Genomic DNA, 16,443 nt, shown 5'->3' with positions numbered 1-16,443 from the left:
GCCGGTTCGGGTTCACTTGCACAACAGTCGGTGGCACCGTGCGTCGGTATAAGAACGGATTTTGCGTTTAGGAAAAATATATGAACTCTCCGCCAACCAACTTGCAGCGCTGCAACCCGATTGCATACTGCAACTGAACCGCCGAGAGGAAGCAAACGGCACCATCCCGGGCATAGGCGTTTGTTTTCTCCGGAGATGTTTTTTTTTCCCTCATTTTCAGCGCTTCACGCCGCTGTTTGGACGCCGGCTCGGTTCGCTCTGGCACTCGGTAATCGCTTGTAGGAAATATTGTAAGTAAGTAATTACAATCATAATAAATGAACAACGATGATGAGCGAACAGCGTCCGAGAACGTGCTTCGGTTTGTGTTGATTAATACTCGATTCACGGGCGAAGACTTGCCAGAAGGGAACCTGCATCTGCGTTGCAATGCACTTTGTCCCTTCGCAGCAGATGGCAAAGACTTGTTTAATGCTGTTGTCGTTAACTATGGAGCGTGATTTAAAAGTCGTGCACGGTTTCACTTTTCAGTGAAACCGCAGTTCTAACGCATGGAGGCATGGAAACCGTTCTGCTTAGAGGGGTAAAGTTAATGCCACTTAAACATAACTTCACGGGGATTGTATTTGCCCATTCGACAAGCTCCACTTCAGCTGCTGATAATGATTGAATTATTGTAGCACGGAAACATTTCAATCGTCTCTTCGGGGTCGTGGAACCCGGTGGCAACGGCACAAACTCCCGGCTATCCATATGGCTAGGTTCCGAAAGATTCAGACGGCGGTTAGACATCTTAAACACTTGAGCACAAGAGTGCGCCAAAGAATGAAACAATTGTGCCGTCAATGCTCAGCGTTTCTTTCTTAATGTTCTTCATAACGCATAATACGCTCTTCATTAGCTCCCTATTTGTAGCATATTAATATACTCCATACATACAATGTCAGAAAAAAAACCTCCACGGGAGCACAATTGCAACAAATTATTTCAAATCACTTTTTTAGTTCCCTTCGGCAGCATTCTATGCAACAAAAACTGCTAAAAGCCACGTAGTTGACACAAGCCTTGACATTATGAGAGTGAGCAATATTTCCTTCAGCTCGTACGTAGAACTCCAATGGACAGCAACAAGTGGGCAATTGTTAGTAAGGGTGCAACTTTGTATGTGTTATCGCCCTGAATGTAATTGCTATGGACGGCAAAGTTACAAGCAAAATATTGCAAGATTACAAATAGTCGTATTCAATGGCTAAACATAGATGTAATAAACGCGAAACACAAATCAACAAACAATACCCTGTCGGATTCGGATTAGGAAACGTTCTTGACCAAGGACGTACAGACTCTTGAGCAAAGACAAAAGACTAGCCGAGCTGCAACGCGCGTTCCGTGGTGCAAAATTTGGCTCAGGGCAGCATAAAACCGGTCACCGAAAGGAAGGAGATGCTGCCATTCATCAAACGAAGCACAGACGAGACAGCAGGACTGACAAGGGACAGAAGTCGCCACCGCAACCGAAAACGATCCATTCCCTCAACCCTCGTCGTCGAGGTTCGCCTCCATCGATCAGGGTACGATCACGTTTTCGGAGTCTTTCTTATGCTGTGGCCTTGCTGAGGACCCAAAGAATGTAAGACCGTCCAAAAGGAGGGCCCCAAAGCGGAACGCCAGCCGTAGTGGATGGAGGAATGTTTTAGGCACGAGCATCACTCCACATCCAGAAGCAACCACATGCGCCCATTGGGAAGATGTTTCGAAATAATGCGCCAAACCTCCAGAGTACCAACCACACACAAAAAAAAAACACTCACAAAACACAGAAGGAAGTAACGTTTGTGCTCCGCAACTTTCCGCATGCGAGCGTCAGCCAGCGGGCATTCGGTACGAACTCACGCAAACGCGGAACTTCGCAGTCTCCGAAAACCGGTACCCAAGACCTACGGAAAACAAAAAACCTTGGGACATTCGGGAACGGAACGGTTCGATTATAACGCAAAAACGAATAAAGTCAAATAAGCCAATGGGTTCCACTCGTCAGTTTTGCATCCACCGGTTGAAGGTCACTGACGGGGCTTAACAGGTTAAGGAAGTTTTCATTAGAATTTAGCATAATCGATACAAATACATGTATTGAGCAAATTATAATATTAAGTAGAACATCACTTAGCTTTTTTGTCTGGTAAACTGCAGCAATTCTAGAAATTATGGGACTTCTAGCCTCAAGAAGTCTACAGAGCATAACAGCAACTCTCCTCTTCCTGTCCAATACTGCTACATCATCGAGATTTCAGCAGAAAGAAACTATCGGTGTATTCATTCTACATACTTACTTCTCAACTTCGTCATGGTCACACAACAAAATCTCGCGCCCATCTCGCGGAATAGCGCGAAAAATAAACAAACCATCGATCGTTGCGCGCGATTCTGTGCTTTTTTGTTTACCACTGTACGGCTGTGTACATTTCACGCAATCATCCTTTCTTCACATTGCACCCCCGTTCGCACATATCCTTCCCCCCCGTGGCTCGCAGCTTCTTAAGCTTCATGTTTGACATTCTTTCAGCCAATTCACTTCACACTCCTTTTCTGAACGCTTCAGCTCATCAAATTTGTCAACGCTAAAGTGTAAAGAACCTACAGATTGGAGAGTTACATTGTATAGGCAAAGGGGTTCAAATAGCGCACTTTAACGATTAAACCTCTCTGAAATGTATTTCTTGCAATTAGAAACTCCCAACTTCTTTACGTTCCGATCGTACCACATGCTTCAGCCAACTATGTAACCCAGTCGCATATTCTCTTATTACGCTTCTCCGCAAGAACCATCTCCAGGCTCCAACAAAAGATTCGTCGACGACCGTATCGTCGTCATCGGAGATCCTTCTTAGTGCCACAGATTCTTCCCCCCGATGTGAATATTCAACCCAAAACAACGCCAGAAACGAGTTTGTATGTTTGTTTAAAGTTTGGTCACGTTGCTCCGGGTAAGAAATGGCACGATCGCCCCGTGGAACCCCGCGGAACCCGCTCGCGGACGTGCGTCTTCCACCGGCACATCAACGACGACAAAATAAAAAAGGCTCCTAAAATAAGGGATAAACTGAACCGTTCGGGAAAACAGGATGCACAACGGCATTGAACGGCGGCATTTGATTTCACGGTGGACCCATCGGCAAAAAAGGATAGTTTAACGTCCGCGTTCATCAAAACACGGGCACGAACGAACGGTTGATCGGTGGGGATCGCTTTAAGCGCTGGAGCCCACTTTAAGGGTTCAGTTTTCCGCCAGTGTAAACACGAACCGTTGGTCGCATTTAATTAATTGCCTCAAGAACTAAGATTTCATTTCGTTTTTTGGAGCCACCACGGTTGATGGCAGTGTTTTCGTTAATGGAGAATCCTTTTAAAAGCTGTAACGGAGGCAATGCATTTGTAGCTCCTCAAAAGTAATGGGATCGAATGGGACCTGGTTGGTATATCATCCTTTCCTTGCACCATAAATCATTAAATGTCTGGTATCGTACATTTATTACGTGTTGAATCTTAAGTAACATAAGTGAAAAATCTTGTATGGAATAAAAATGTAACATTTGTAGCTGGTTGAGTGTAACGATCAAATTATAAATATGTATAAATCAATCTCTCTTTTAGTAAAGTATCCAAAACACGACGAACAACACAAAATAATGTGGAAATGAAAAGCGATTAAAATTTAAAAAATATTTTCTGCTAACATTTGAAATGTAGATATTTTTTTAAAAAGGAATAAAACAAACATATTATATATCTAAAAAAGAAGATTGCCGAATGTATATTTTAAAAAAATGCATCAGCAATTGATGATAATATCAAGGTTATAAAATTTGTCATAAAAGCATCTACCCTACGCAAAGTCCGTTTCAAAATGTTATGAAATTTTGCTCATTTCTACCCACTGCATTAAATACCAAACACTGCAAATGATTTGCATTTGCACCTTTCCTTAATACCATTTGTTTGTCCATTTGGTATGCCCTCCTCCAAGCCCCATCCAATGTATTCGCTCCATCAAATATTATATTATTTGCAGGCACTTTTGGTTGCTTTTGTGCAAGAAAGAAAAAAAAACGGCCACGGCGAAGTTAATAATCGTAAAACAACGCACCGATATGGAAATAGTCGTCGTAAAAAGCGATTCCCTCTGCGAGCCGAGGGCAAGTTCAAATGACAAGCAAACTGTACGCTAAAGTGAATAAAAGCACAAAAATAAAGCAATACGCGTCGAAGCATCGATCGGGTGAACACATAGCACCCGCGCGCAAAATCGCCAAACAGCAAAATAAAGAAAGACCCGCGCACATTCGATCCGGGGGAAAAATCAACTTTCAGGCTCGGGCGCGCGCAAAATTATTTGCATACAAATCACAACTGTGGGTTCCAGTTTTACACGGCGCGCTGAGACCGAGTAGTGTTGCTGCACACCATTTAAAAACCGCCCAGTTCCACCGGTGGGTAATGCTAGCGCACTATCACTACGAAGCCCCGTTTGATTGTGTGTGCTTTATAGGTGGTTAGAATTGTTTTTTTCTAGATCAGGTCAAAGGTGACGAAATCCACCATTTTGACTTACCTGCGCAGAACGCTTGCATAACCTGGCAAACGTTGGCAATATGCTAGCAGCCCAGTTTTCTTGCAGCGTTTACGTGGAATTGGAATTTGTTTAATCGTACCACTCTTCACACAACACTTGCACAAATTTCTGATTGCAAAAACACACTTTTTTACCTTACTTCTATGTTTGAAACATTCCGCTTAAGCGACGCACACTTTCTTCTCTTCCTTCTTTAGCTTCTCACTCACTTTCCACGTGGTTACTGCTACTGGAGCAACAACCCTTGATCACTGCGTTGGGTACATCAGCATCTCCACCGGTGGAGGTTCTTTTAAAAATAAATCCCATCCAAGCACACCGAGAAGCCTTCTTCAGGCCCGCTTCACCACGAATGGGGCACAATTCGTCTAGCTTAACATTTCACCGTGCCGCAAAGCATCACCATTAAACCATTCACGGTTGGCGATACACATTTGTTTAATTTATTGCTTCTAATGTTGATGCGTTGCGTCACTTGGGCAGCATTTTAGGATCATGTTTTGAGATCGCGTAAAAATGCATCACGCGCAGAACAATATCACAAACAAGCTGGCTTTTGAAACGACGCGTACGAGCACCGCGTACTGAACGCAAACCGAGCAATCAGGCTACAACCGACCGTCGCGACGATAGAGCAAAGACTGTGTGGTCGTGTAGTGCTGGAGTAGAGATTAAACGCCGCGTTTTCCTACCACACACGTGTCGTACGCAGTGGCGGCCAAGTGGTGTGCGTGTGCTCACGGAACGCTGCGGCAAACGACCGCGCGAGACCGGCACCAGAAAAAAAAACACACATGCAGCTATAGGAAGAACGCACTACTTCACCCGTGCGCGAGGGAACCGGTTTTGTTTACCTTTTGTTAGTACGTTGGCGTACGTGGGTTTGCCGTCGGGGATGGTTAGCAGTGGTTGAGCGGGGGATCGATGGAGCATGTTGCCATGGAAGCTTTAATCCAGAGCTGTCAAACACACGCCAACGTGCGCGGTATGGAATACGAATCTTTATGTCCTGTACTATTTAACAGCAGTTTTTGTTTTTTACCGAGACTTTTGGAACTAAATTTCCCTCTCTTCCTGTCTCCCTTTCGCTCGCCCTCTCTTTGTTTTCAAAAAGTTGTAAAGGGTTGATTGGACATTGTGTACTCGATTTGTTTTACGCCCCTGTTTTAACCCTTGCTGTTTTGAAGCGAGGAATAGCATAAAACGCACACAGATAAAGCGACAATCATTATTTCAGGGGTCCTCAAAACTATGCTTACTGGAAACAATTGCATATGGTACACTCCGATAAGTTAACAACATAACTGAAATACAATTAAGTTCTTTGTTATGCAATCAAATTATCAATGTTCGGTTGTAAAATATTTTCCTTATCAATATTGGACAATTATTTAAAGAAGTTGTTGAATTTGAGGAAATAAAAAACTATTGCATTTAATATGAATATTTGATGTACTTTGCTGCACATGATACATGGTATTGAATAAACACCATGTTGTAAATAATTAACTATGATCTGTTTTATACATAACAGTTGAGTATTTATATATAAAACTCTTTTTCGTTCGTGTGTTCATACAAATATCAGAACGGTTAACAAACTACAATGATATGTAAATCCCATATAACACATTTGTATATTTCATGCATGTTCTCATGATTTTCTTTAAATTTATTATTTGATAGAAATAAATGATATCTGCATCTTCTCACTCTCATGGAATTCATCATCTTTGTCTGATTTCTAATTAAATGAAAGACAGCAAAATTAATGGAATATTGAACATTTCATGTCGAATTTACTTGTAACTATAGTTTACGCACTTCCACGATAGTGAAATCCGTTCATATTCACAATCATTCTTTAATGTAGTTTATAGTATTAATCCTAATTTATACAAGATTGCCTTTTTTACATTTGAATAGCACTGATAGTATCGAGCAAACCATGTCCTAGAGGACATTCGGCGTACATCCTCATGCAATCCACGCCATTCGAGCCGTATTTGCGTGCCATTGTATATGCACTGTCCAGTTCATCCGTCTCGTGAGGTCTGCAAATGTATGAAAACGATACATGTAAATGATGTTACATCTCTTCCGATAGCAAATTCATTAGCTACTTACGTGAAGATAACTTCAAACAGTTCTCCAATTAATCCATTGTGTCGCAACGACGTTTCGGCAATCTCACAGATCGTACGCAACAAACAGGTGCGGCCGTTACGGTTCCAGGTCGTCAGCATTCGCTCCACCAGCTCGTAAAACTGCTTCCGACTTGTGTCGGTATACTCACTATTGGCTCGATTTTTGAATATGGTTTCCGGTCGAGGGAAAATGATATTGGGCAGGATGCGATAGACGGCCTGCATGTTGAATGACAAATTACAGCTTCGTGGCAGTGTGTGGTGGAATCGAATCGGGGAAAGAAAACCAAGCACCATCTTTGCGAAACCACCATTGATGGGGAAGCTCAAGATCCAGCGCTTGGAACGTTCGGACAGCACACGATTTACAGGACACTCTTGCACATCGGAGGATGCATCGGCGGTAATAACGGACGTCAGTAGAAGAAACGAAAAAAGGAGCGCGTACAGTGGTATTAAACGCAATCGTAGACTTTTCATGGTCGTGGGGATTACGATGTTCTCGAAAGACCCGAAAATGTTAGACTGATGTATGATCACATCGTTTTAGCATCAGTGCTACGCTATCTGTTACCAAAATTGATCTACACTCAATTGTCTTTGTGGTGCTAATTGTTCAAACGAATCGTGACCGTATCTAGAGCACATCTGAAACAATTCTATGTCTCTTCCACCAACTTTCGCTGAGTTCAGGAACTCACGGGGGCCACTCATTCGAAAGTTTGAAGAACCATAAGAGAACCTTGAACCATGGAAGACTTCCGACATTAGCGAGAAACCTCCACAGGTAAGGGTCTCAACAAAACTGTACTTGAAGATCTGAAGTATGATCTAGGCGGTATTAGTTTATTAGTAGCGGCACTGGTCTTCACACGACATGACCGATCCAAAACCCCATCCGGACCAATCCCCCTTATGCAGGACTGACTATCCGGCTACGGGTTAATAAAGCCAAAGAAAACTATAATTAGTAGGCCGAGACCCCTTGAGGTTGTTGTGCCGGTAAAGAAGAAAAAAGTGGTATCTAGTTTCCTAGGAAATTAACTGATGACCTCACTGGTGTTCCAACAAAATATTAACTAAACTAGTTATTAATTAATAAAATCCCAAATTTCACCACGAAATGAGATCACAACATTACATCTTGCAAACCAATCGTCGAAACGCGATCGAGCAATCCCATGCCCCATGGACAGGAAGAGTACAGCTTCAAACAATTGACTCCATTTGCTCCGTACCTGCGTGCCATCAGGAACTCCGATGGTAGTGCATCTGAATCTTGTGGTCTAAAAATAAAAGAAACGTATGAAGTAAATACGACACACATATCAAACGAGAACTCACGTAAATATCACATCCAATAGCTCCCCTACTAGCCCATTATGATGCAGCGGTGTGTCGGCCACTTCACACACCGTGCGTAGCAAACAGTCGCGTGCCCTTCGGTCCGTTCCAAGCAACATCTTTAGAATCTTTTCCAGCGTGATGTACAATCGCTGTCGACTGCCGGGATCTTCGTATTGGTCCAGGTCGCGATTGCGAAAAATCGACTCCGGTCGGGGGAATATTATGTCCGGGCTGATCGCATAGTTCGCCTGCATATTAATGCCACAGTTGATGCCGCGCGGAAGCGGATGATGGAACCGAACCGGAGCCAGGAAGCCTAGCACCACCTTCGCCACACCACCATTGATCGGGAAGCTTATCAATCGTTTGACACGTTCCAGCGGTAGGGTTGTGTTGTCGATGTCGACCGGTTTGTACCCATCAAGCGCCGACGCTGGACGATAGCACGGCAGCACCAGCGCAATGAAGACACACACGCGAAAATGCACGAATGGGTGAAACATTTTCACGGTAACTATTAAACACAACCGCTACGTACAAACTGCCATTGGGTGATGCGTCTGACGAGTGGTCTGATTCGCGTGATCTAACGACAAGCTGGTGACTGGCAATTATTTACGACATCAATCCGGGAAGATCTGTGCTCTTAACCTTGCTCCCACCGTAAACCACGAACGAACGAAAAGGGATTTTGCAGAACGGTCCCTTTGGCACTGATGGGACCGACACTAGTCGAGCAAATTTGCGTTTAACTAGTGTGGTGTTTGTTAATTAGACGCTGTACATAATTGGATCAAATTAAGCGGCGACCTACTCCTGTTACGCATGCATGGAAGAATTTGCGTACCATTAAAAGGGGAGCCCGCCGCGAGATTGTTGTCCGTTCCTTTTAGCGATGGGATCAGTTAGCGTCATGTCTCGTCAACCGGCTGCACGTATGACATCTCAATACGGCACATGTTCTTGCAATTTGTCGCTGAACTTTATGTCAACACCGTGTCGCTCTTCACCTAACAGCGGCAACTAAGCTGTTCCGGTTGATGGATCGAAGGGGAAAAGGGTTTTTCTACTCTTTTCTAAAATGTACACATGTATTACATTTAGTTTTAAGAAGTTTGGAGTGTATTCACAACTTCACAACTGTTCAAAAAAAATTAAATATTCTGAACAAGAAAAACCTAAATTTATAAAAATCTAAAAATAAATTTCCAGTTCATATGGTCATAAAGGATTTTGTTTCATATTTTTTATGTTCATTTCTATTTCCGCATGTCTAGTTTGTTCATTTTTTTTATTCGAATGTCTTCGTAAATTCACATCCTCAGTCAGTGTTCCACAGCAAACAAAGCAAACAAACGATTTGTGCTAGCAAATGATGCAAGTTTTACGCAATCTTGCACGCAACCCAAACGGCACACCCGAACGCCACGTGTGGCGTTTGAGAGAGGCTCTTTTGGAGGATAATTTCTAATTTTGTTACATCTTTTCGTACACTAAATTTAATGAAAAGAAATGTACAAATGATTTGAAAAGTTTATTATTTTTTTATCAAAATGTCGTGACTGTAGTTTAATGCGCCTCCATCTTTAAGTGAGAATCACAACTCACTTTTTTCAGCGACTCTCCTTTTTTACAGTAACCTGGCTACTTGGACGCCCATTATACGGCAGTCAACACCTAGTCGGTTGCCAATACTAAAAAATGATACTGTTTAAAGTGCCATAAAAACCATGAGGGTCGTAACCTAGACATTAGCCCTCTTCTAGCTCGTATTGGCTCGTCCGACAAATATACTGGCTTAATTTATGAGCCAGCACCATAGAATGACACAGTGCGTCGATTGCATTGAATTAAATTATCATAAACAATACCATTTAGCATTCGGACCGTTTTCTCTCTTTCCTGACGACCTTTCGCGCAGATAAACATGCAAAAACTTCAAATTTTCATTATCACTATCGTACGACCCTCGACCGAAAGCGTTCGTACACAGGCGTGAGCATAATGAGTTGAACATAAAGAAATTTGCAAACAGATTTGGCCTCATTTGTTTGGACGAGTGGTACATGATAAGGGGAGCAGATTCGTCGCACTGCAATACCGAATAGGAGCGAGTGTATGTTGCAAGCCTCTGTTGCCCTTCGTTCTGAAAACCGGCAAACCGGCGAGCTAGTGCCCGGCCCACGCATAATACCGATAAATGGTAGGCATTCCCCAGTGTCAAACCACCAGCAGATAGTGGAAGAGGCTAGCCAACATCAACTAGCTAGCTGAAACAAGCCGCTCAGCTTCAGTTTGATGCGGAGAACAATCAACGCTACACGTCTGTGTGTGGCTAACAGTTAGATCGTTAGGATGAATTCCACTGTGCAGGTGATGCTGAAGCTGATGCTAATTGTTTCTACCGTGTACGGACTCAGTATCGTCCGTGATCAAGATGCGAAGGAGAGTCTGTTGAATGTAGGTGACGTTGATCAGTCTCTAGCGAAGGAGGATCATGCTGTTGACGGCGCAAGCTATCCGAAAGCACATCGAGCCACTTTTGCCAATCGGAAGCAACTACGTGAGAGTAAACACTTGGATCTCAACGAACTGTCACGCAAAAGACGAGCCACGGAGGGAAATGCTCAAGTAAGTGAAAGTATTCTACTCTACTCGCCCTATTGTCAGATACTTTGAATACTCTTCTCGTACACAGGCTGCCTCCAAAGGCAAGGAATGTCGCACACGGGCCGGAGAGAAAGGCTACTGCACACGCTTCCAAAATTGCAAGGGTCCCGAGCTGAAGGACAACGTGTGGTCCGTCCTGCAGCATCTTTGCATCGTCGAGGGCATGAATGTGGGTATCTGCTGCCCGGACGTGGTGCTGGATGGTAATGGGCCCGAGTTCTCTCTTCGACTACCAGCGACCGCCGATTCGTACGATGATGTCGATGGGCTGGGAGAGGGCCCGATGGGACGGGACGCCATCGTGCGCCCGGAAGAGCGTGGCTGTGGGCTGTCCACTAAGCAGCTGTCCAAAATTTCCGGCGGACGTCCAGCGGAGTCGAACGAATGGCCCTGGATGGTGGCCCTGGTCATGTCGAAGGCTTCGTTCTGCGGCGGTGTACTCATCACGGATCGACACGTGCTCACGGCGGCCCATTGTGTGATGAAGCTGAAGCTGAACCAATTCATCGTACGGCTCGGCGAGTACGACTTCAAGCAGTTCAATGAGACGCGTTACCGCGACTTCCGTGTGGCGGAGATCCGCGTCCATGCCGACTTTGACCAGATCAGTTACGAGAATGATATCGCGATGTTGAAGCTGATACAACCATCGTTCTTCAACTCGTACATCTGGCCCATCTGTATGCCACCGCTTGATGACGCCTGGAACGGGTATCAGGCCGTCGTTATCGGTTGGGGTACACAGTTCTTTGGTGGCCCACATTCGCCCATTCTGATGGAAGTGAAAATACCGATCTGGTCGAACGAGGAATGCCAGGAGGTGTATGTGAACCGCATCTACAATACGACGATGTGTGCGGGAGAATATGATGGTGGCAAGGACTCGTGTCAGGGTGATAGTGGTGGACCGCTGATGATACAGCTGCCCAATCGACGATGGGCGGTCGTTGGTGTCGTGTCCTGGGGTATCCGCTGTGGAGAAGCTAATCATCCGGGGATTTACACCCGGGTTAGTTCATACGTACGGTGGATCATCGAAAATGCTGTGTTCTAGAGTTCTGGGAGAACACCGGAAGGTTCTTGCAATTCGGATGTAGACAAACGTGAAAAAACGGCACTCTGCCATCATGCTTTGTGTTTAGTACAGCATTCAATAATAAATCAACAGCAATTCGTTTACAAATGTGTGTAAAACATCATTACTAAAGCTTAGATTTGAGAGAGACGACTAAAAATCCGCGTTAGCCTCAACACATTTTGTTTAAATACTCCCAGTTTGGTTATGAAACATTCGAGGGCTATTGAGCTATTCAGAAGAGTTCTTTAGATAAATGTTTATCTCTAATTAGTTGAGCTGCTGCAACAATCTCTTGATATGAAAGACTGCTCAGTCTATTGGTCGCGTACTTGCTGGTTGTCACTCTACAACTTGGGAAAGACCCTTTATAGTCATTTCGCAAATCGCCTACAAGTTGATCATTAATCACACAACAATTTCTGGTGGCACATTGTGTTTGAGTTATCAATGCTTATCTTATTGCCAGAGTACTTCAACTGCACGACGCCATTTGATGATCTTAAGAGGTAAATAGGTCTTATTATCCTCCAAGACCCTGATATCATGTATTTAACAGCAAAGAACATGTTCATCATCCTTCACTCCTTCTTGGTAATTGACTGCTGATCATCTTTTATCAGCTTACATTTTTAGCACTTCAAAGATCAACTTGGTGAGTTACTCCTTCACAGTACCACCTTCAGGGAAGGTGAATAGATTCTTCAATCTTCATCGTTAAACTCTGAGCACTTTACGGTGTGCTGTCAGATTGTTGGACCAAGGATACTATTGTATATTCTGACTATTCTTCAGATAGAAGAATATACAATAGATACTAGATGGACTGTATACGGCGGACATCAAGTCTCTAGAATTCTTCGTGTTAGTGTCAAACAAAGATTCCAAATAAAATACTTGTCTATTTTCATAATGTTTGTTACAATTTACTTATTTAACCTCTTTGATATCATGTCTGTGTACAACTGGTTAGTTAAAAAAGATGAAACATTGCCGGTTTCACCTCTAGATAGGTTGAGAGCTCGCTTAAAACATCCCTTCCATTGGAACACACCGGTTAAAGAAACATTCCTTATCACGACCAAACAGGGCCTGTCTTTCATTGTCGAATCAATCGATATCTATATCTAAAAACGGGCAACATTCCCACACAGACCAACACATCAAAGAGTCATTCAACCTATTATCACTTTCTCGAAAAACCTTTCATCGCTCAGATTGCGCGAAAACCACTTCCTTCGCCTTTGTGTTGCTTGCGCCATTCCGAAACATTTAGCGAACCCCGACCGGTTGGCACTTTGCCGAAAATATATTGCAACCCATCGGCACGCGATTTTGGGCCATTTTATGGAAGCGCACGGCCCACAATTTGCATAAGGATGTGACGAAACGAAACTTCGGTGGTGCCGCCGGTGCACTCGGCACCCCCCGGGAGGATAAAGTTTTGTTCCGAAATTGGTCCAACATCTCCAAAACTATCGATTGAAATATATAGCGGGCACATGATTTATGTGGCGTGAAACGGTGTCGGTGCACCGGGGTAAAGAGCAAACAGGGGAAAGAGCTATTAAAAAGTGGCACACCCGAGGAAAGGACGTGGATTTGGAGGGGAAGTGTGAAATTGAATTCTATCCATCCGATCCGAAACACTGCTGCCACGTGAGGGAAAATGGTTTTATTATCACCCAGCTTTAGTGTGCAGTGGAACCATTTGCACCGGGTCGGGCCCTAGCGTGCCTCAGGCTCATTACGCCCTCGCCGGGCGGTGGGTGTTGGTTTGTTTGGTGGCCCCAAAGGCTGCACGATGATGCGATTTACACCTTCGCCGCGTCACGTGTGCATGGTGTGTTTATGTAGATTGGCGGAGGCGAATATCATAAATGGACATCTAAATTGCTTCGTTTGAGCTGTGCACGCAGCCTCAAGGTGAGCGTGATTACACTGCCATCCTGTAAGTATCTCCTGCGAAAACATTCATCCATCATGGAAGGGAACCACACACACACAGGCCAGGCCGGCACACCGGAGCAGAGGACGATCGGAGTAATTCGCACCACGAGCCACTCGATCAAGGCTACGCTCTGTCCCGATGTCCTTCCCGCTATCGAACGCAAAGTGGTTCGCTTTATAAAATAAAAACGCCAATCTCCTTGTACAGAAGTTTTTCGCAAACAACCATCACGGGCAGTGTTGATTGACAGCCAGGATTGGCTGCACTAATACAATCGTGCCGAAAATCTAAAATACCTCCCCATCATGGCATTTTCGGAAGTCCGATAGAGTCGGCAAATCCACAGTAGATAAAGTGCCTCGGGAACATTATAAACAATCGTGCTAATTACATTTTTACATACGATGAACATGGCTGTTAGGGAAAAATAGATCAAGTTAGTACAATTTAGAACACCATCTAGTTTTCCATGTCCTGCTGTCATGTCCAAATTCATATACGCAAGACATGTGAAGGTCAAACGGTAACAATGGCAAAGAGCAATAGATACTGGCATGTTGCTGCGTGCGCTGTACGAATTATGATTTGAAAAGTTTTACCCATTTTGCCGGCACCTTTTTCAATCGAGGTGTGTAAACCTGCTCAGGACAATGGCGCACATCGGCGCACAAAGCGGCAAACAATGTAATAATTTACTTTCATTGCCAGTAGTGGTAGTGGCAATGTATCACGTTAACCTGCCGTACCCACAAACTGATTGAAAAGGTAACGCGATGTTTCCGTACGGGAACTATTATAAAACAGTAATAACTTCTCACTCTTTCAATTGAGTTTTGTAGTGGCAAATGTATGATTTACAAGGTCGTTTACCTTCTACATTGTGCGAAGGATGCCAAGTGCATTGGAGGTTGAAGAAGTAAACCTTCCCATGTAGTTGCACGTCGTGTGCCTATATGCCTGTTATAAATAAACATCTATAGGAAAATCAATAATTTCAACTAATTATTAACCTTAACCGCCCTTGATGATGGGATTAACTAGCATAATACTAAATTGTCTCTTTATGTTCGCGTATTGTACAAAGTACCAGGGGACTCCATTGAATGTTTGTACTAAAATTCAAATGTGTACTAACAATCAAACGTTGTCGGTTATAAGGTTTAAAGTCACTACAGCGACATCATTTTAATATAGCTTTGAAAAATTCATACAAACTTTACAAATCAGAAAGTTCAATAACATTCTTTAGCTTCTACAACCTCTTTTTACACCTAACCTCACTAATAACAATCAAACATCACTTTGATCAAATTGATTGGCAGCCATCATTACGGCGAATGTCAAACAACGCACACCCTTATGTGCACACTTCAAACTGCAGTTTGAGCAGGGTTATCTCCATTCTACCATTTTCCTTTTTTGTTAAACTATTTTACACACCCGCACACGTACCTGCGTACGGTACGGAGAGTGATAACGAAACGCTCGTTAATGTCACAAACACTACCTTACAAAATCACGACACGAACGTGCGGCAAAACAATCTCTGCCAAACGCTTGATGGACGTTCCGGTAGCCATAGCCACTCGGGCGGTGGCCCGCTTCCGTTAAATTTAGAACCCCATTTTTATTTTAGCCCCCTTTTTCGCTTCATTCGCCTGTCAAACACGATCCGGTTTCCCGGGGAATTGAGGTCCTGGTGGAAACGCCAGGCACACATCTGCCACAGCCACCTGACATAGTAACCTGTAAGGTCCAATGAGCGGATGGTGCTAAATGAATAGTCGAAGCTGGCGGTAATGATCGGTGGCTTCATTAAAACCCAACTACCTCACCCAGATCCTCCGTGGAAGGACACGCTGCACACATTTGCCAACAGCTGTAAAGTTGGGCACTATTGATTAGTTCTTGGGTATCCATCACCAAGCCAAAAAGTCAAACGTCAGGAACCTCATCACTAACGAAATAAATTCTTGATAATTTTGTCCGGACTCTTCAGCGAAGACTGGGAATTGATCTTGGAGACAGCAAAATAATCTCTTATTTTTATACCTCTTACAACCTCAAGTAATTGCGCCTCAAGTGATCACTCTCACATTGGCCGAGGTTTTGCTTTCATCGCCAACTGCCGAGATTCGTAGCGCGAAAAACAAAAACGCAAAATAATGAAAATTCATTCCAACCATCCAACGAACTAACATCCTTGACGCCGCATGCAAGAGAACACCCCCCGTGGTGGTACACCGTCAGCGGGTACTGCAATCAAGCAAACGTTCAGGCTTCACGCTTCATCCCCATCCCCACCAGCACAAGCTGAAGTGCGGGCCCAAATAAGACACCCCAAACAAACACCCCGCGAAGGAATGGTGTGGCGTGGCGTGTTTATTGCACCACTACTACCGGTGCGGCGCATCAAATTCAGCAACACCGCACACAGGAGGTACCGCCGGGCCGGGACGAAAGGATACGCGAACCGTTTGTTGGCAACAACGCTCAACTTTCCATTTGCCGGACCCCTCGCTACTGCCGGGCGCATCCAAGGCGCAAAGCCTACCATCGAATGCGGCCAGCTAACAAGTAGCCGCATAAAACTATTGGCTCAATGCTCACTTCAATTCATTCG

The 16,443-nt window shown here is 44.2% G+C and overlaps 3 protein-coding genes across 3 annotated transcripts; 1 reads left to right on the top strand and 2 right to left on the bottom strand.

Moving 5' to 3' along the window:
* Nucleotides 1–6,541: 6,541 nt before the first annotated feature.
* On the bottom strand, nucleotides 6,542–7,514 carry LOC128309676 (uncharacterized). The gene is made up of 2 exons (XM_053046115.1): nucleotides 6,758–7,514; nucleotides 6,542–6,684 (listed from the first exon to the last, which is right to left on the bottom strand). The coding sequence occupies exons 1-2, from the start codon at nucleotides 7,255–7,257 to the stop codon at nucleotides 6,543–6,545; spliced, it is 642 nt and encodes a 213-aa protein (XP_052902075.1). The 5' UTR covers nucleotides 7,258–7,514; the 3' UTR covers nucleotide 6,542.
* Nucleotides 7,515–7,906: 392 nt separating this feature from the next.
* Nucleotides 7,907–8,663, bottom strand: LOC128309674 (uncharacterized). Its single transcript, XM_053046114.1, has 2 exons — nucleotides 8,122–8,663; nucleotides 7,907–8,063 (listed from the first exon to the last, which is right to left on the bottom strand). The coding sequence occupies exons 1-2, from the start codon at nucleotides 8,625–8,627 to the stop codon at nucleotides 7,907–7,909; spliced, it is 663 nt and encodes a 220-aa protein (XP_052902074.1). The 5' UTR covers nucleotides 8,628–8,663.
* Nucleotides 8,664–10,479: 1,816 nt separating this feature from the next.
* LOC128309672 (venom protease-like) lies at nucleotides 10,480–11,848 on the top strand. The gene is made up of 2 exons (XM_053046112.1): nucleotides 10,480–10,755; nucleotides 10,823–11,848. Exons 1-2 carry the CDS (start codon nucleotides 10,480–10,482, stop codon nucleotides 11,846–11,848), a joined length of 1,302 nt encoding a protein of 433 aa, XP_052902072.1.
* The last annotated feature ends 4,595 nt before the right edge of the window (nucleotides 11,849–16,443 follow it).

Source organism: Anopheles moucheti, chromosome 2, assembly GCF_943734755.1.
Source record: "Anopheles moucheti chromosome 2, idAnoMoucSN_F20_07, whole genome shotgun sequence".
NCBI lineage: Eukaryota > Metazoa > Arthropoda > Insecta > Diptera > Culicidae > Anopheles > Anopheles moucheti.
Note: the sequence above shows the minus strand (reverse complement) of the source record. Positions and strands in the feature narration are given on the sequence as shown.

What these genes read in the sequence shown, in the direction of transcription:
- LOC128309672 (XM_053046112.1), top strand. Translation starts at nt 10,480, where the DNA reads ATGAATTCCACTGTGCAGGTGATGCTGAAGCTGATGCTAATTGTTTCT. An exon ending in CCACGGAGGGAAATGCTCAA is followed by an intron (nt 10,756 to 10,822) that starts GTAAGTGAAAGT and finishes TCTCGTACACAG; the next exon opens with GCTGCCTCCAAAGGCAAGGA.
- LOC128309674 (XM_053046114.1), bottom strand. Translation starts at nt 8,627, where the DNA reads ATGTTTCACCCATTCGTGCATTTTCGCGTGTGTGTCTTCATTGCGCTG. An exon ending in CTATTGGATGTGATATTTAC is followed by an intron (nt 8,064 to 8,121) that starts GTGAGTTCTCGT and finishes TTTTATTTTTAG; the next exon opens with ACCACAAGATTCAGATGCAC.
- LOC128309676 (XM_053046115.1), bottom strand. Translation starts at nt 7,257, where the DNA reads ATGAAAAGTCTACGATTGCGTTTAATACCACTGTACGCGCTCCTTTTT. An exon ending in CTGTTTGAAGTTATCTTCAC is followed by an intron (nt 6,685 to 6,757) that starts GTAAGTAGCTAA and finishes ATACATTTGCAG; the next exon opens with ACCTCACGAGACGGATGAAC.